The sequence below is a fragment of the Peromyscus maniculatus genome, chromosome 21, assembly GCF_049852395.1.
Source record: "Peromyscus maniculatus bairdii isolate BWxNUB_F1_BW_parent chromosome 21, HU_Pman_BW_mat_3.1, whole genome shotgun sequence".
Taxonomy (NCBI): Eukaryota; Metazoa; Chordata; class Mammalia; order Rodentia; family Cricetidae; genus Peromyscus; species Peromyscus maniculatus.
Genome location: NC_134872.1, coordinates 44,051,408 through 44,071,644, shown reverse-complemented (window position 1 = coordinate 44,071,644; position 20,237 = coordinate 44,051,408). Strand labels below are relative to the sequence as shown.

General features: G+C 38.3%; 1 protein-coding gene across 32 annotated transcripts in view; it reads right to left on the bottom strand.

Annotated features, from left to right (window-relative positions):
* Window positions 1–20,237, bottom strand: part of Tbc1d5 (TBC1 domain family member 5) — a 453,313-nt gene that overhangs the window by 69,611 nt on the left and 363,465 nt on the right. For all 32 annotated transcript variants that reach the window (XM_076557560.1, XM_076557565.1, XM_076557572.1 and 29 more), the window contains one exon: window positions 11,005–11,090. In XM_076557560.1, the coding sequence (XP_076413675.1) occupies window positions 11,005–11,090 (86 nt within the window). The remainder of the gene's footprint in view (window positions 1–11,004; window positions 11,091–20,237) is intronic.

The following is a 20,237-nucleotide window of genomic DNA, read 5'->3' as shown; positions in this document are numbered from 1 at the left end:
TCTCTCGGTTTTTCAAGACAGGGTTTCTCTATGTAGCTTTGTGCCTTTTCTGGAACTCACTTGGTAACCCAGGCTGGCCTCGAACTCACTGAGATCTGCCTGGCTCTGCCTCCTGAGAGCTGAGATTAAAGGCGTGCACCACCACTGTCCAGTGAAAATCTCTCTTTTAATAAACTCCAACTACGGGCAAGAAACTCCTAAAAGTTTATTACCTCCAAAGACGCGTTACTTCTTACTTTCCATCATCTTCCAATAATGTCATCATATTAGGCATCTATGAGTGGTTAATACACTGAATAAGTCAGAGCCCTCATGATCCAGTTACCTCTTAATGGTTGGATACACCAGCTAGACACATGAAGCTTTTTTTTTTTTTTTTGGTTTTTTTTTTGGTTTTTTTTTCGAGACAGGGTTTCTCTGTGTAGCTTTGCGCCTTTCCTGGAGCTCACTTGGTAGCCCAGGCTGGCCTCGAACTCACAGAGATCCGCCTGGCTCTGCCTCCCGAGTGCTGGGATTAAAGGCGTGCGCCACCACCGCCCGGCCACATGAAGCTTTTGAGGAGAATATTTTATATCCAAACCACATTAATAAAAAAAAACCACGTAAATATGTATATGATTTAAAATCTGCTTTGTGGTGTAAAGGAGACCTACAAAGAAAGTTGGACCTCTGCATTAAAGATCCACCAGCTAGCAGGTATCAGCCCTACCCCCACCATTCTCCTCTCACACTAGCTTTCTTACCTTCCATGGTTTTCTAGGATCTGTGTTATAAATGAGTCTGGCAAAGAGAGAGCACCAAATGAATATTTGTCATATGAACAATTTCTTCCCAGATGATTCAGTTTTGTAGTGTACCTCAGGGCTATTATCCTAAAGACTGGTTATGATCATAAATCGTTTTAGTTGCAGGAGGTAGTGCAACTCCATGACAATACCAAAGTTTCTATTTTTTACTTCTCAGATCCTTAGTAGACAGTCTCTTAAGGAGTTTATTAGGTTTTCGTCACCTTGTCACCTCCTTCTCCCAGATCTACTTGGCAGCCCTTTTAAGCACCTCTCTTTTTCATATGGCAGCTATATGCTGGTGTTACTAGCTGTCACTCTGAAACAGAACCAGTCTATAGTTCTGTAATAAAAAGGAAACACCACCATGTTTCTTCCTTCTATAAAGTTTTCTCTAATGGTACTAGCTAATGTTATGAGCTACATACTGGAGGGCTTACATTGCATCAGAGAAGGACTAATCAAATTTAAAAGGGTTATAAAAGAAAATTTATTTACTTCTAACTTAATGCAGTATAAAAGTAATTTAATAAAATTAATTCAAATGATCCCTATTGTATCAAGGTTCATATTTGTGGAATTGAGCTATTTAATGTTTCACCAAAATTTTGTTTAAAATGTTTCCTAGTGGAAGTAAGGTTATATAGTACTTAGGCAGCACTTGCTTTTCAGCTTTTACTGGCTTCCTAATGATGCAGGACATACTCAATTTGCATACACCATAGTTTGCAAAAGAGAAGGTTTTTAGTCCATGTTTACTGACTAAAAACAATGAATGAAGTAAAAAGGACTCATTGATTCTAGACTAATGAAGTAGTCACCCCTGCTGCTGTTACTCAGCAGCTTGCACACAAGCCTATTCCTAGTGAGTGCCAGCACAAAGATGGCTGCCACATTCAGCTGCATTTCAGTCTTGCTTGTGTGCAAATCAAGATCCATAATTCAAAGATATGAAGAAGTTTATAATGTTGTTACCCCTTTATATAAACAAAAATGTACTAGTCAAATTCCCATATTGCCAGTTGTGAAATTTATATGTTGATACAAGTACCAAGAAACAGCTACAGCATTATCAAGAGAGTGTGGTTAATGTACCTTCATTACTACTAATAACCACAAAAACATATAGATCAAGCTTGTGCTGAGAGATTTTTCTTTTCATCTGAATAGCTTTTAAAAAGAGATGAGTTTCTTTTTAAAATGTTTTTGTCTTTTTTAGAAACATACTCTTCTTGTACTATTCAGAACTTCTAGAAGCATATTTTCTTTTAAAAACAACTCTTGAAGGTGAGTGTTTTTAAGATGTAAGCAATAGCAAATCATGTACTTTCAGGAAAAGCACGTTTTCCATGGCTTGTTTTTTACATCAAAGTTATTCAGTTTAGTGCTGAATAAAGTAGTGATATTCTTCACCTGAAGTACTAAACACCTTGCCACAGTACTAGAGGCTGGAAGTGTACTCGTCAGGGGAATGAATGCAGTTGTTAGGTCCCTGGAGACCGAGTCTCCACTAGTACTGTCTACTGGCAGGAAGGCAGCGCAACATGAGGAAGGCCTTAGAGCAGGCCGGGGGCTGAGACTTTGGTGCCACCTTTTCAGCAGCATGGGCACTTTCGGAAGAAGCAAGAATCTCTCTGAAACACTCACATCATAATTCAGCCTTGACTGGACTATTCTGGGACTCCTTTTGCTCAGTTTCAGTGACTCTGGCTGCCTTTCCTACCCTGTCCCCCATTCCCCATTCAGTTGAAAGAGCTCTAGAATCTTCACCCCCTTAAGTGGCAGTCACGACCCACTTTCACCCAACTTCCAAAGCTTTTCTGAAGCTGTAAACAAAAAACAACCCTTCCCCCCAATAAACAAGCCAAAAATACCCTAAAAAAGACCCCAAAAGCCACACAAAATTTGTTTACTGCAATAACTATAGTACAATTTTCTTATTCTTGTCTCGATTTTTGAAAGATTCATTTTCAATTTATTTTAAAGTATTTCCTTCCCCTGCATTCTGATCTACAGTTTTCTTATTATTTCTTTTTGCTATGTTCCCTTCCCCAAGGGTGAATGCTTGGTTTGTTCATTCAGTTGTTCATTTACTTATTCATTCTTCATTCTCTGTCTCTCCAATAACAGCTTTTAAAGGTATATATTTTCATCTGATTATATTTCCACTCTCACTTTTCTTAAGTCTACTGACACAATTGTTACATACTATCTCAAAAGAGATAGTAATTATTATGAATAAAAAGGTTAGCACTGATAAATTGATAGGTATAAAGTACACCCTGGAGCTTACCTAATTGGGTCTGAATAGTTTATAACATTGGTTAAACTAACAATAACATGTAATTAGCAACTATAGATTAATCATAGGATATAAAAACATTAACCTTCCGAGGATATATCTACAGGAAATACTTCTCTTCTTGAGTGTCTTTCCCTTATCGTCTGGCCTCATACACCAGAGCTATATGAATCGTTCAATATGTAACCATAGCTTACACTTACAGTCTTAAGGGTCAAGCAAAGAGCCTCTGGCTTAGAAGGACACACAAAAATGGAAGAGGACATACTTCTAATTTGCTCACTTACTGAGAATTTTTTTTCTCTGCACTCTCTCCATAATTTGAGAATTGCCAAATACCTTCACAAAAATTCAGGGTAGTTGCCGTTAATCATGTATCAAGAACTAACTGTTAGAGCCCAAAGGCAGGGGTAATGAAGTCAATAAAGAATAAGGAAAATGTGAGTCCATAAAAGACAACAGTAATATTTTTTTTTTTAAATGAAGGCATACATTAGATATAGAAAAGGAGGAGAGTTAATTTTTTTTTATTTAAAAAATATGTAAGCTGGGCGGCGGTGGCACATGTCTTTAATCCTAGCACTTGGGAGGCAGAACACGGTGGATTGCTGTGAGTTCAAGGCCAGCCTGGTCTACAGAGTGAGATCCAGGACAGCCAGAGCTACACCGAGAAACCCTGTCTCGAAAACCAAAACCAAAACCAAACAAAAAACCAAACAAAAACAGGTAAGATGTCTGCAATACTAACTTTTTAAATGGCTAAGAATGTGAAGTGGAAGTCTAGCTAAATAAAGATAGAATCTGGGTTCCTAGATGTAAGTTCTTCCCCATGTCCCTACAGTTTTAATGTTACTCCTGCCCAAAATCTTTCAAAAATTGTACAAATCCAAGTGTTGATCATAAAAGTTACCTGAAAATTCAAAGACCAAAAACAGCCAAATGAGGAAAAGGAAGAAAGTTGAGAAGACAGCCTACCTAAAAGTTAACAGTTACTAAAATGTTCATAATGGAAGTCCAGTGTCTTATAAGAGAAAGGGCAGAGTCTAGAAAGGAACTTAGATACATGTGGCAAACTAATTTTCAAGCAAAAATTCAATTTAATTCAATGGGAAAAAGAAAAGCCTTTAAACAACTGGTACTCAAAAGCTGGATCTGCATGCGTGGTGGCTTGGATGAGAATGGCCCCCATAGGCTCCTATATTTGAAAGCTTGGTCCCTTTTGGTAATATTTGGGGAAGGATTAGTAGTGCAGTCTTGTTGAAGGAGGGGTGTCACTAGGGGTAGGTTTTGGGTTTTCAAAACCTCATACTAGGCCCAGTCTTGGCCTCTTTGTCTCATACTTGTGGATCAGGATGTGAGCTCTCAGCTACTACTACAGCACCATGCCTGCCTGCCTGCTGCCATGCTTTCCACCATGATGGTCATGGACTCTGAGACTGCAAGCAAGCCCCCAGCTGAATGCTTTTTTTAATAAGCTACTCTGGTCATGGTATCTCTTCACAGCAATAAAACAGTAACTAAGGCACTATATAAAAAAAATAAACCTCAACTCTTACTTCACTCCATTTACAAAAACTAAACTGAGTGAATTACAGACTTAAACACCAATAACAGTAGCATTCAACTTCTAGACAAACACAGATCTCTGTGGTACAGCATCATCTTAGCAGTTCTGGCCTGTCATAATACTGTCTGTTTCAATGGTGTTCAGGATTGGCCTGTGACTGAATCCTGAATTCTAGAATATCACCTCCAAGCTTTTTGCCTGAAAGGAGGGTCTGAGAATACAGTTTGGAGTGACAATGGGTTTGTGGGAAAGACATGTTTTTGTTGGCCCAGACCCTGTGACACACCTTATCAGGTGGACCTCTTGATCATATTCATGCTCTACTCCCTGCCCCCCCCCCCCAATTCCTCCCAGATCAATTCCTCCTCCCTACCTAGCCCCCATGTCAGAGGACCTCTGGAGAGATGGAGATTGAGTAGCTCAGGTTAGTCACTACTAGTATTCTCTGCCTACATGACTGGACCTCCAATAAAAACACTTAAGGTGGCACTGAGACTCGGCTGGTTCTCTAATGTATTGTCATACACTACTGCTGGAAGCTTGCATCTTTTTTTTCCCCCTAGGTTCCAACCTCTTACTCCTGATTTTAATTTGTACTCCCTTTCTGTAATACTTCATAAGCATGAGCATTACTAGATTCTCTACTAAATCACTGCATCTGATGGATAGTGTTGGGAACCCCACAAGAGAAACCAGGGAAAACTCACTTCATCAAAATTAGTTTTTTTTTTTCCTGTTCATCAAAAAATACTACTATTTTGAACCTGGAGTAACTACAGATATCAGGAAAACAGTGTGAAAAAGGTGGCTAAAAGATTGTGAGAGCCAGAGGACTAGAATATCTGCTACAAGATACTGTTTTCTCAAACACACATACACACACACACACACACACACACACACACACACAGTGGGTAAGACTCTTGGTTTCATGAAGACAATCCATACTTAAGACTGAGTGCTCCAAGTCTCACACCCTGCACACTTGAGAATGAGTGCTCCATGTCTCTCACACTCTGCACACTTAAGGCTTAGTGCTCCACGTCTCTCACACTCTGCACACTTAAGAATGAGTGATCCATGTCTCTCACACTCTGCACACTGTCCAGGTGTAGGTCTCTGTGTAATTATCATCTTCTGCAAGAAGGAGCTTCTCTGCTGCTGGTTGAGAAATATGTCATCAGGAATAATTTTATTTCTATGTTCCTTTAGCAAAATAATTATAGCAGGTTTTCCCTTAGGCCCAAGACCCAGTCTCAGGTTCCCGGCCACTTCAGCAATGTCAGGTATGGGTTCTACCTTATGGAGTGGGCCTTAAATACAATCTATAAGTGGGTGGTTACTCCCGTACCATTTGTGCCACTATTAACAAGTATACTTTTTAGGCAGGTTGCTGGTATAGGCTACAGATTTTGAAGCTGGGTGATATTGATTATTATCCTTTTTTCCTTCAGTATCTTGAGAGGACCTTCCAACATTAGGTGGCTGTTGTTAAAATCCAGTGTCTTCCCCTCCTCCTAAGGTTCCAGTTACAAAGTAGGGCATGGTCCCAACAAAAGTTCACCCTGGGAACCAGTAAGTTTATTGGGTCTGCTTACAGAACACAGACAAGGGGTTATTCGCAGGCATGTGGGTGACTCCACAGTAGCTACACTGGAAAATCTTCATACAGCATGGAAGATGGCTTTCATACAGCCACATAGATTGAGCCCCTTCTTCTAGTCTTTTTTTTTCCCCCTAGCCCTTCTCTAAAACCCCCGAGGGCCTGAACAATCAGGGCAGAACTGCATACAATTGGTTGGGGAGAATGGGAAGAATGGCTGGATACTCAAGTGAAGATCCCATGACTCTCCCCACCCCCTTATCTACAGGGAATGTCATCAGTAACCACACCAGCTGAGATGATGTTTGCAAGCAGACACAGCAGAACTCCTTAAGATGTAGGCCATTTGGCTTGGAGGATAGTGCTATACAACAGTGGTGCAGTGCATTTAAAAACACAACTATGGAGTTTGTATTTAGTATAGGAAACAAACAGAAACATTCTCACAATCAATAAGCACATAAATAAATAGATATATAGACAGATAAATACAATACCACTTTATGCAGTTTTGATATAAAAAGTACAGAAACAATAACCTAGGACAGAGAGTGAAGGGGTCTAGTACTGGATACAGACAGTGAGAAGGAACCTCTCTGAAGAGGAGGAATTTGAACAGAAACTGAGTAGTGTGCACCATATGGACTCTTGAGAAGAACACCCCAGGCGTGGGAAAAAACCAGGTCATGTGCATGAGGAGCAGAGAGCAGGCCGTTATATGCCTGAATCCCAGTGAACATGTGTAATGAGGCTGGACAGACAGACAGCAGACAGCAAGGCAGTACCTGCACTGCAGAGCATGAGAAAGCTTTTGTTAGATCTTGTCTTAGGGGTTTTAAGGGGCTCTAAGGAGTGGATGGCATACTCTGACTTACAGAAATCTGGCTGCTGGGTAGAAAAGGGTCTGCAAACAAAAACAAACAAACAAACAAAAAAACAAAAAAAAAAAAAAAGAGAGAAGCAGAAAGACTAGCAGGGAGCCAAATGGTGAGGTGAGCAATCTGTTGATGTGGTTGATGTTGGCAGTACAGAGAGGAAAGTCGTTTGTTACAGGACACAGTTTGAGGAGGATTTGCTGGTGGACTTCATGTGTGACATGAGAGAGAACAGGAGTTGGAGGCAATTTTAAGAAACCTGGGTAGTACTGCTTCCCATGATGGAGTTCCACTTCGGTCTTGTTAATTGTCCTGCAGCACGGGGGATGGGTTTATGGGCATGGAGGTGAAAATCAAGAACTCATTCTGAAAAGTGTTACATTTGAGTCTGTATACTGGAAATCTAAGGAAATAAATAAACAGTGGACTATGTGAGTCTAGAGAAGGGATAAAATTGAAGACATAAATTAGGGGCCTTAATGAGAAGCAAAGTCATGACCTAAACTGAAGTTCTATAGTGAATGAGTACAGACTCAAAAGCCTGGAAAGGGGTCTTGGCATTTAGAGGAAGAGAGGGAGGAAAAAGAGCACGGCATTGACAGAGAAGACCTTGTGCTTTTTAATGAACCATGTATGTTCTTTATTCATTAATAATTTGATACTTTGTCAGTTATTACATTTTGTATTTTGTCTTTGCCTTTTGATTCAGAGTATTATATTTTGAGTGCATCTACTCAAAAACATCCACTGCATTGGTGGCAAGAGGGATGGCTCAGTGGGCGAAGGTGCTTGTCACCAAGCCTGACAACCCTGGACAGACAGCACTGACTGTCGAGTTGTATTCTGTCTTCCACATGGTAGCTGTGGCATGTGCACACTCTCATACATATATATACACATACAGATAATTGAACAGAAGCATAGTAAACATTAAAAAAATGCTGCACAGTTCAATTCATCAGTAATTTCCCCATTACGAGTTAAGGTTGTTGGTTAGAAAGGCAGGTTATTCTTTATTTCTGGTTTCTTCATAGCATGTCCTTTGGAATTTATTTTAATATGTTTTTGCCAACATCTCCATTGCCATCTATTAACTCCTTCCTAGTTCGCTGGCCTCTGATATTTTCTACGTAATAAGAATGACATTTAAAATGGACCCAATTTCAATTTGAAGCTTTAAAATTGCAAAAGAAGGGCTGTAGAGATGGCACAGTGGTTAAGAGCCCCCCCCCCCCCCCCGCCAGAGGGCCTTGGTTCCATTTCCAGCACCAACATGATGGCTCACAACTGCCTCTAGGTCCATTTCTAGGGTGTCTGAAGTTCTCTTCTGACCTCTGTGGGTACCTGCATAATGTGGTGCACCCAAACTCACACAGGCACACATAGATACACAAAAATAAAAAATAAATCTAAAAACCCCTAAAATTTCAAAAGAGATGATGAAAAACCTTTCTCCTAACCATCAATTGATACTTGTATAAGAATCTCAGTATGCTTACAAGGAAGTGTGTAAAAAACATCAATATCCACACAAGAGAAATTCAAGGACAGCAGGTTAAATCAGTAAAATAAAACCATGAAAGGAAAGGGTACACAGAACATTTCATTTGTGGGAGAGTGATGCTGGAAATAGAGTATCAAAAAAGAAACACACACACACACACACACACACACACACACACACACACACACACACACACACACACTGTGAGTACTTGTTGAGTGTTTTCCCTCAAATCTTCCCAGGTGACATGAGGGAGTGAGGATAGAAGTACCTGACCTCAGCTGGCTAAGGGTATCATGGGCAAAAAATGACAGATACCAAGAAGGATGTGGCACTTTGAAACATGAATTCTCAAAAGGCAGTGGGACAGCAGACAAGGAGAAGACAGCCTGGCAATAGGGAGTGTCCTTTCAGAGGTGGTACTAGGCAGGACTGTCCCGAGAGGGCTGGCAAGGTCAGGTGGGGGGAGTGCTCAGCAGCAGGGGACAAAGTGCCAACATCCAAGCTGAGGGAAGACTGAGAGGCCAGTGTGGCTGTGGTGGAGGAGTGGAGAGAAGGGGAGGGAAGGAGACAATGGCACAAATCCCCACAAGACTGGACGACTGAAGGCAAAGGGAACTCTGGACACGGGGAAGTGGCAATATAATATGAACCGCTGCCAACGGAGATTTCTTTGGCTGTTTCAGGAAAGTAGTCTATTTGGCAAGAACCAGAAGGGTCTTCAGATAAAAAGACCTTATATAACAAATGAACCTAATATTCTTTTTTCTTTCAAACATACAAAATCTAAATATTTTTGTATATTTACCTGACATAAAGAGGAGGAAACTCAAGTGAATGGTTAGTAAGATTCCTGAGGGCAGGGATTTGAGTATGATTGTTATATAGTACTTTTGGTGCCTAAAATAATCAGAGTCCAACATTCAATAAAATTTGTTGAATTAAATGAACTAGTTACTAGTTGTGAAACAAGACTTAGATGAAATGAACAAATATAACAGAGCTCCAGATAACTCTCAAGGGCTATGGAACTCGTTTCATAATTACATTAAACTATGGGACAAACATTTCCATCAAGGCTGCGTAATTTTGTAGTAGCATTATACTGTTTTGACTGTTGTAATAAAAGGGTTCAGATTTCAATTTAAAAGTCAGTCTCTTTGTTGTACATTCCCCCAGCTCTTAAGCTATCAGTTCCGAAGTGGCAGTCATTTTAATACAGAACGCGCTGTATGCATGCACCCGATAAATGTATATTTAGGCTGCTGGAATTCTCAAGAAAAGTTAACACACTGGAAAACGAATAAGAAAAAAATTTGGACAACTTGGCAGCATTTATCATTGCTAACATTGTTTTCTAGAGTAAACTCTGAAATTGCATTCTAATTTGAAATGGTTCTGGTTTGACAAGTTAACTCTTGAGACATCTAAGTATAGTATTATGAAGAAACAGAACTGTTCATCAACCCTTTATGCCAATGTTAATTTCTTTTAAAAGTACGATTTTAATGTTTTTTATTCCTACAGTGACCCTTAAGAGTTCTATGTATGCAATCACTGATCACACAAGATGCATTTATAAGCTTATTTTGTAGTTCTAAAGCCAATCGGGAAATGCAATTTTAATTTTGTTACTGAAATAATTTAAAAATATATCATAGAACTGCCTCTTTTCATTTAACAGTGAAGATCCAGAAAGAGATTATACCAAGTAGAAACTATTCAGGTTTATTAGTGTTAGAAAAATGAAGCTGATAACTTCAAAATGTATTTTTGGTATATTTAAAAAAAATTCATAGTATGCATTTCATTGTACACGATACTGTGTTATAAAAGGACATTTTTCCATTTAAGTGTATGTTGTATGTTGAGTATATTCCCCCATACTGCCTTCTTCTCCCCTTTCCCAGTCTTTTTGTGGCTTAAAAAATTCAATTGTATATACACGTTACATTTTCTTTATCCACCTCTATGTTGTTGGACAATTAGGTTAGCTCCATAACTTAGCTATTACAAATAGTTATATAATAAATACTGATAGGCAAGTGCCTCTGTAACATGATGTTTTGGAGCCCCATAGATACATACTCAGGAGTGGTACAGGTGTGTCATGAGGCAGACCTAGTCTTAGCGTATTGAGGGCACTCCATATGGATTACTATAGTGCTTGTATTAATTCACATTACCACTGTTACAAAAATATGTTTTATAATGCCTAAAAGAACTTCGACAATTTATTTAACAAAGATTCATTACACACCAGCGTTAGCATGTTAAATCTAGGAAATAATCCTCAAGAAATACACAGAAGTTTCTGATGACTTCTGAGACTGTGATTCATAACTGCCGTCAATGGCAAGGGACTTACCGGCTTTTATTCATAAGGTCTGCTCCACGGGCCTTGTAGTAATCTAAATTGGGGTGGAACTGGTAAGTGACAGGCCTTGGATTTCTCTAAAGAAAAAGAAATACAATAAGTTAAAATAAAAAGACAGAAATTACTAAAATGACCATTTTAATGTTTTATACATATATAATATATAATTGGTTCTTTCTTAGCTAATCAAAACTGAAAAAATCCAAACATACTTTATTTTTAACCTGTGTTGTTCCTCAAATAGATCATTGCCATTAGATTGGTTTTTGATGGTTTAAGTCACTTTGAAATACAATTTTCAAAACTGAGATACAACTATAGCAAAATTGTAAAGTTTCTTGATCTGTAACACAAACATGAACAATCAAAAAAGGCCAAGGGACAAGGTGTCCAGACAAATGCACTTAGCAGGAAAAGTAAAAATAATCATGAACATCTGATGACCAGAAAACTAAATATGTCCACTAGATGGCACACTGAGTCCTCCTAAAATGAATTCCTTTAGCGCTAACAATTTCTAGGTCATCTAATCTTATTCACGAGTTTACTAAGAGCTCAGAATATGTCGACAATGGAAATATCAGGATGACCATTAAACTGCCAGTGTAAATTCACCAATGTACCCTTCTTTTCATAAAAGCAAAAACTGCTTCTTTCTGCCATTTAATATTGTTTATAGCCATGACAGGAATGTCCTTAAATCACTAGATTGGGTATGTCCATTTAAATTTTCAGCTACTTTTAAAACTATTAATTAGTTAAATGTACCAAGCTCCTCACAGACAAATAAAAATTAAATATGCTTACACTTTACAAAATCTTGATATATTTATGCCATAATTTAAATGCATAGCACAATGTCTAACATGTTAAATTGCATACATTCCCACTAAATGTTTTATAAACTTCTAAATGTTTTCTAATGTCTACTCAGGCATTTAATTTAGGTAACACCTAGGTCTTTAAAATAGAGCATGCACTCTTCTCTGAGAGATCTAGTTAAGACACAGAATGGCTGAATTTTATCTTACTAGAAAATTACCAATATGCTTAGATATCCCTTGGAGACATAATTCTGAAACACTGATATGCTTGCATGCTGGTGTTGGGTGGAGAGGGAATATAACTGTTAAGGTTCAATAGTTGGAGATTCATCAAGCTAACAAGCTGTGTCTCACTAGCCATGACAGACAGACCTTTCCTCTTCTGTTGAGAGTATTTACGCAGCTCAACCGCTCGTATCTCTTCCAAGGCAACCCTAATCATCTGACAGAAATGACAATCCCATGATTTAGCTACAGCTACTATCCCATTGGTTTGGTATTCAACACAGATTTTTAAATAATCAGATCTGAATTGCCTTGATGAAGATAACGGGTGCTTCCATGACGACCATACTATTATGTCTAACTGCAACTTTTCTCTCTCTAGGAATTACATAGGTTACTCATGGTAGCTGATGACAACCTGGACCCAAGTATAATGGAAAAATAAAATAGAGGTTAAAGACCCTGGCAAACTGACAGTCCACTCATGATCTATTTTAAAAAGCAACTTCCACAAGACTGTAATTCACAACTGATTCTGCTCCTTATTCTTTACCTAGAAAGCATTTTGTTTTTGCTAATGTAACAGGTTTCTATTTTCTGACCTTTCACAAACTAATCAAGGATCATGCTACTTTTTGTCAGAAAATAATAAAGGAGCAATCCCATGGACCAGGAAGATCTATCTAAGCATTCAAGGCCATTATTAGTAACAAGATGTGATTCAGAACGGAGCTGAGTACTGCCTTCACCGAGACAGTGAAGGTAACTATCACTTTAAATTCCTAGGAGACTTTCTAGAATCAAAGGGATAGTGTAAAGGACTGTAGTACTGGGAACAACATCAAGAAGTCAAAAGGAGATGTTGATATTGAATAACTACATATGAAATACCAAGAAAATAAAAAAAGGAATTGCTGTTCAAATTATTCAAAAGATTTCCTGTTAAGATGGTGTTATTTCTAAAACATAAACACAGACATACAGATGGTCTGGACAAGCATTATGAAAAAATATAATGTGTGCCACAAGAACAAAACTTAAAAATTAAAAATTTTCTAACAGACACATTTAAACACACATACACATACACTAAACAAATGATTAAATGTAACTACGGAGAAATTTATTAAGGATATACTTTACATTCTTTCTTTATGGAAAGTCTTTGAAATCCAGTCTTTTATTTCGCACTTAAGCCATGTTTCCATTGAGACAGTCACACATTCACACACTGGATGCCGCATGTGGCTTGTGCTCACTGACCTGACTGAGAATCACTGTGTCAGTACAGACGTCAACAGTAACGAGGACGTGGGTACCTCTACATATTAAAATTCTGCTGTAGTTTTGTAATTTACTTCCGTTTTTCCTTTTAATTAATTGTTAGTTTATCTGCTCTTAAAATGTTTTTTTAAAGTCAAGATATTTTTGGAATACTTGCACATCTAAAAACAAAAGAGCAAACAAAAGAACTAATAACCCAGACCCAGAAAAACAAATGTTGTATGCTCTCTCTCAGCTCATGTTCCCAGCTCCAAATCTTCAGATGTGAGTAAATGACCTGGAGTAACTAGGAATGTAAACCGAAACCATTGTGGGGGTTGGGGGAGGAGCAACGCAGGGGAACAGCGGGATTCAAGTGATCTGAAGGGTCCATGGGAAAAGGAGAGATGAGGGAGGGCAGAAAAGAGGATAAAGTAAGAATGAAAAACTATAAGGAAGTATGCTCTTAACTGTCTACCTAAAAATACCTACAAAATATGTAAGTCTGTGTACAGTTACACACATATACTTTAAATGCAACTTTTCCATTTGGGCTGACAATGCTCTTCCCAAGAGCCATTAACTAGCTAACAAAACCCCAGCACCAGGAATGTAAAGTCCTCTTTTGGGTTGTTGGGCAGGGATGTCCAGGAGACTCCTCATACATTGTACACTGTTGTTACTGTCTTTGGTTGCCTCCCAGAGGTGGAAGGTAAGTCCCTCTTGCTGAAGGCACCATGCACTTTAGACAAATGACTCAGAGGCCCCAAGCTGGATCTGACCTTGAAAGCCTCCTCATTGAGGACTAGGTTTCATGGTACCAGAAGCTTCCAAAGGAGAAAAACAGCCAATAGCCCTACCCAGCTATGATGCCAATTAAGCACAACCATGACCAGCATGGTGCCATAACCCTAAGGATGCAGCAGTGGCATGCATACCTTAGTCATAACCAACAGCTCTCTAATTAGTCCAGCTCAACAAGAGGGAAACCATGTCTTGTACTAGAAGCTTAGCTAATTGCTCAACACTGGTGAATGACGGTTGTTAGAAGATCTATGACCAGCACTTTACTAAAACCAACATAATACCTAACAAAATTCTTACTATTTGTCCTTATATTCACAGATAGTGTAGTATATTTATTTACTCATCAGCAAGAAAACTGCAACAGATGGAGACTATTACACAAACCTACAGTCTAGTAAAATGCAGAGCTGTGGAGCCCAGTCCCAAGTGATACATCTATAACACACCTGCACCTAATGCTTAGGGATCATTGTGGAAGAGGGGATGGGAAGATTGTAAGAATCCAAGGAACAGAAGTTTTCTGTGAGACTGTGTCTCCTAAATGTCAGAGAAACAATATCCATATAGTCTCACCAACACTGGCTGTGTAAACATGTCCTGAATAAGAGTGACACCAACAGACATGGTAATGTGAAAGGGAGAAAGTTCAGAAGGCTTCAACTTAGATAAACAACTGTAGGAAACTAAGGAATGAAGAGAGCCAGAGAAATAGCCTTCCCCAGGGAAGAGCACAAGAATTAGTTACCCAATACCAAATGGTCAGCCCTGAAAATATACACATACAAGTAACATTATATGGCCTAAATAGATTATATTTATATATTTAGTAACACACACACACACACATACACACACACACACACAGGTATGGATAGGCTAGGATATGGGGAATCACATTCAAGTCTTGCAGAAGCAAAATTGATAGCAGTAGACATCAAAGTCTGAGAAGGAAAACCAAACAACAAAGCTACATTGTGCAGTGGGCTTCTGGCTGTTCAAAATGCTTTTATTATTTCAGCAAGGCCCCAAACAACGTCCAAAAAGGCTCAGTTACAAGAATCAACTAAAGAGATAAAATCATCTATCAGTTACAGTTAGTTAGACCTCTTAGGTCTTCATTGTGATAGTTACCTGCTTTCTAATGTAATTCTAGACAAGGGAGCTGTCTCAGAAAACCAGGACTTTGAATGCTGAGCAGCCAGCCCTGTGGTGCCTTTTAAGTTAAATCTGTTTGTAGTATGTAATGCTCCTCCCCTCTTGCCTACTCTACCTATGACAGCAGCATTTCAATACTCAATACAAATATTTAAGTGCTAATCCATAGGAAGAATAACTAACTACAAGATAATGCAAGAAGTGCAGATAACTACCAGATGGTACACAACAATCTTCCTTGTTCCGAGCCTGATAAAAATCAAAGGAAGATGTGTCACATCCATTTTGTATGTGGAAGAAGACTGTCTTATTATTAGATAGGAGTATATATATTTATAAATTTTTGAAAAGATATAAAATCATACTATTCAGTGTTTGTTAGCTTATGAGATTTAAATAATTATAATGATTACCTATAGTATGTCCAAAGTATTGCCATTTTATAGTTTATTGACCATGATTTTTTAAATTAAACTAAATTGAAAAAAAGTTCCTATAGTGTTCAACAACAACAAAAAAGGAGAACTTTATATTTGTAGCATATGTGTTTGGTATGAGGAAAATACCTGGCAAATGAATTACTCAGTTTTCTTTCTTCTAATTTCTTGCTACCAATCCTTAATTTTTATAGCATGCCAGATTAGTAAGGGGGGAAAAATAAGGCTCTGAAGGAGAAACAGCACTGTAAAAATATGTAGAGTGTTTTTCTTTGATGAAAAATGAGACCTTTATTTTAGTGAATATATTATTGCTTCAATGTTAGGGGAAAGGCAACCGTCATTAAAAAAAATGAATTGCTCAGCTGTTTATAAGCAAAAAGCTCTAGGGGAATTTCTCAGGACTCTAACGGCAAAGCTTTCCAGGGTTATACAAACATATGTTGCAGGTGTTTAGGATAGGAGGGGGGAGCCTCAGCCATGGCAAAGGAGTTAGTTTAGTGTGCTGTGACTGACATACCCTTACCACATCCATGTTAGCGATGCCGTAGTGAGAATGAGTGGAAACTGCAAAGCAGACACTCGCCCAACAACTGTCCTGCTGGTGTCAAGCAAACAGTTTTTCTATTGCAGTTTTATAGAAAGCAAACACTACCAATTACAAACAAACAAAACCAAACTAAAGGTATTTTAGAGCTGGAACAAAGAACAGCCTGAAATGGAGATCACTATCCAAAAGAGATAAGGATGAAGTATTGTTGCTTTTATTTAAACAAATATTCCTAAGGAGACAGTTTGTTGTAATATCCCCTCTTTGGTTCGCTAGGCAGCATTAGATTTATCATAATTCTCCTAAAGCCTAAGATATTTCTATATTAAAATGCTAATTGTGCCTTTTCTTTTGCCTGTAATTAAAGCTGGAGAATTCTGTGATCTGATATTCACCGATTGCTAGAGGGTTCACAGGTCTTACCACTCTGTCTCTTATTATTACACACACTGCCCCATCATTTGCTACAAATACAGAGATCAAAAAGGCAGACATTAGAACCCCACACACTCAGAGTTCTGCTTTACACACACACACACACACACACACACACACACACACACACACACACACACACACACTGATTATTAATTATTGTCTGGACATTACTGTAAATGTCAGAATTTGTAACTTATCTCCTTCCCTGTTATTTATCCAGGACTTCAGTCTCATACATTACTTGTGATTGAGCATAATACTCATTTTGCTATAGTAGTGAAGTATATGCTGAGTAGTGAATCAAGACATACCTTCCCCATATAAGCAAATAGTCTTTTTGTAAAGTAAACAACAAACAAACAAAAACAGTCAATACTGTGAACTGATTTCAAATGCCTACTATACAATACATTTATAATACATCAGATTTTGAAAAATGTAGGATTAAAAAAAAACATTTGAAAATCTAAAAGGTATGAATATAATGCATTTGTCAAGTTAATAGAATTTCACCTAAGAAAATAAGGAACATAAAATTTTCTAATTTGGTAGTATGTTAGACTACTAACTCAGCAGCAAAATTAAAATGATCTCTTGCAAATACTAATACTGCCTACATATTTTGATAAGAAGTACCATTTTAGAAATAGAATATGAATATATTATAGTTATCGAGTATTAAAAAGTCTTCTTTTTTTTTTCGAGACAGGGTTTCTCTGTGTAGTTTTGGTGCCTGTCCTGGATCTCTCTGTGTAGACCTGGCTGGCCTCGAACTCCCAGAGATCCGCCTGGCTCTGCCTCCTGAGTACTGGGATTAAAGGCATGCACCACCACTACCCAGCATATTAAAAGTCTTAGAGCAATTAATAAAAAAATTTAGATAAAAGAGAAAGTTTAAAAACAAGAAAGCAAAACCAACATTAATTGGGCAAATATAGACATAAAACCTATGAACTCATGCCAGCCTCATTTTCAACTAAAAGGAAACCCCTAGTGAGACATGCCCATGTTTCTCCTTGCCAGCCGAGGTCTCAGACGGTGAGAATCAGTTAAAGCACCTGTGCATTATGCACAACTCTGACTTCACACAACAGACACCAGAAAAAAACCATTTTTTCTTTTTTCTAACGTTCTTTGTTTTTGAACTTAGCATGCAGACAGATGCCAGAGAACCATACTCCCCAAGACCACGCCACACTTAATATTTATATATACGGACAGTAGGAGTTTCGCTGTTAAATTTTTCTTTTTCGTGACTACTGGGCCTCAGAGCATTCCCTTTAGGCAGGCCTGCTCTTTCTCTGCACCCAACTCTTCCCCTTCCTCTTCTTTGGTGTCCACTGAGCAGAGGGCAGGGCCTACTGCAGTGGTTTAAAGAGTCTGAAATTTATTTGTGTTTCTGAGAATGATTCTCTCTTTTCTAATAATTATTAAATTCAAATAAAAATAAAAACAGAATAATTTTAAGACTAATTTTAGGGTTTCTAGATTCTCACAAATGGATCTCAGTGGACTTGAGAACCTTAGTTTGAGAGACTACGGCCCAATTTCTTCCCTTTTAATTAGGAAAGTAAAATAACTGAAGTCCTACACAATGAGACTTGGAAAAGGAACTGAGCACAACCATGTATTTGATGAGATTTTAAAATTATTTGGTTAGTTAAATTTCTTTTGTTTTTGAGATCATAATATACTTATATTTAATCCTTTCCCTTGCTGTCCTCCAAACCTTCCCGTGTACCCTTCCTTGCTCTCTTTCAAATTCATGGTCTCCTATCATTATTCCGTGCATACGTGAATACACACATTCCTAACACCCCGCTCAGTCTGTACACCGTCACCCTTACACACGTCTTCAGGCTGACTGTTTGGTCTTGGAGGACCACCCGGTGTGCTCCTCCCTGGGTCTGTCTCTCCCTCTCAGCATCTCTTAGAGCCTGGAGTTCTCTGGGTAGGCTGCAACCCTGGCTCCCTGTCCAGTCTGGGGGTCTACTGTGTCATCCTTGCCAGCTCCCGGTTAGGCAGTCGTGTTGGCGAGACTATGGGCGAAGTTCCTGACATTACTGGGAGTCACACTCTCACAGCAAATTCCCTGGGCCTCTGGCTCTTAGAATCTTCCATCTTTTCTTCTGCAGTGTTCCCTATAACTTTTTTTTTTTTTGACAATTTTCTCAACTTTATATTTCATAGTGTTTACTGGAAAAAAAATTCAGCATGCATTTTAAGATACAGTCATTCAACAGAGATGTAATTAGCGCTGCTGTAGGTAGATAATTCACTGACCACAGAAGTTATTAGTGAAAAATAATAACTCTTTGGAAAGGTGTTGACATATGTATGGTTCATACTGAAGGGAAAAGAAAAGTGTTCTTTCTGACCTTAACTGGGATGGGGATGAAACAGACAGAGTATGGACGGCTGAAAAGTAAACTGAAAAGATACAGTTTGAAGTCCTAGGTTAAAAATAAATAAGCAACACGGTGGTATTAGTAACTGAGATGTGGTTATTTTTAAAAACAAGGTAAGCTGGGCATAGTGGCTCATAACCCCAGCACTGGAGTGGGTGAGGTAAGAACTGCCATGACTTTGAACTCTGCCTGGGCTGCGTTGGATAATAGAGGCTACAGATTGATACCATGTTTCAAAACAAAACAGCATAGATAATGTAGCATTTTCCTAATATATCCCTATGAAAATAATATGCTCAGTTTTGATTCTCAGTTCCGAGAGATGTAGAAAATGGTGAACAAATATTGAAAGCATAAACTGATTACTAAAACATAAAACTGGAGGTTAAAAAATGTATCAAGCTGTAGACTTGGAGCTGAGATTTCTCTTCTCCAGAAAGAAATCTGAGCTAATAATGAATAGCATTTTTCATCTTCCTGACCCCTCATACATGACAACAACCACTAGTGTGTGTTAATAGAAGAGATCTAAAGCTAGAACTGGATTTGGTTTCTGGCTCTTCACTTACTGTCTTGTGTGACTTTGTCCAAATTACAAACGATTAAGAACCTGTTCTTTTACCTACAAAACGGTGCTAAGTTTGCCATGAAAACCTTGTGTCTATGAGGTACCATTTATAAATGGGCTTGTATGGTATGGCTCACATTGGCTTAAGGCTCCTTTGTGGTATGATCAAGCTATTTATTTCTTTGAATTCAGTACTTAATAGGTGCTTCACAGATGAGCAGGTTTGTTTGTTTGGTTTGGTTTTTTGAAAGAAGGTCTTACTGTATCTTCTCAAATAGTCTGGAACTCCCTGTGTAGATCAGGGCAACCTTGAACTCAGAGGTCTGTCTGATTCTGCCTCTGGAATGTTGGGATTAAAGGTATGTGCTACCATGCCAAGCAGATTCTTAAACACCTGGATTTTGCAAATATCCCAGTCATATAATTAAGTAATGAAATCGTAAAATACATTACTGTGCTATTTTTTGTGTAGTTGTACAGACAGTTTAAAGTGATAGATATTATTTATCACTAAATAGGATAGTCTAGCAAACAAAATCAAATTGTAAT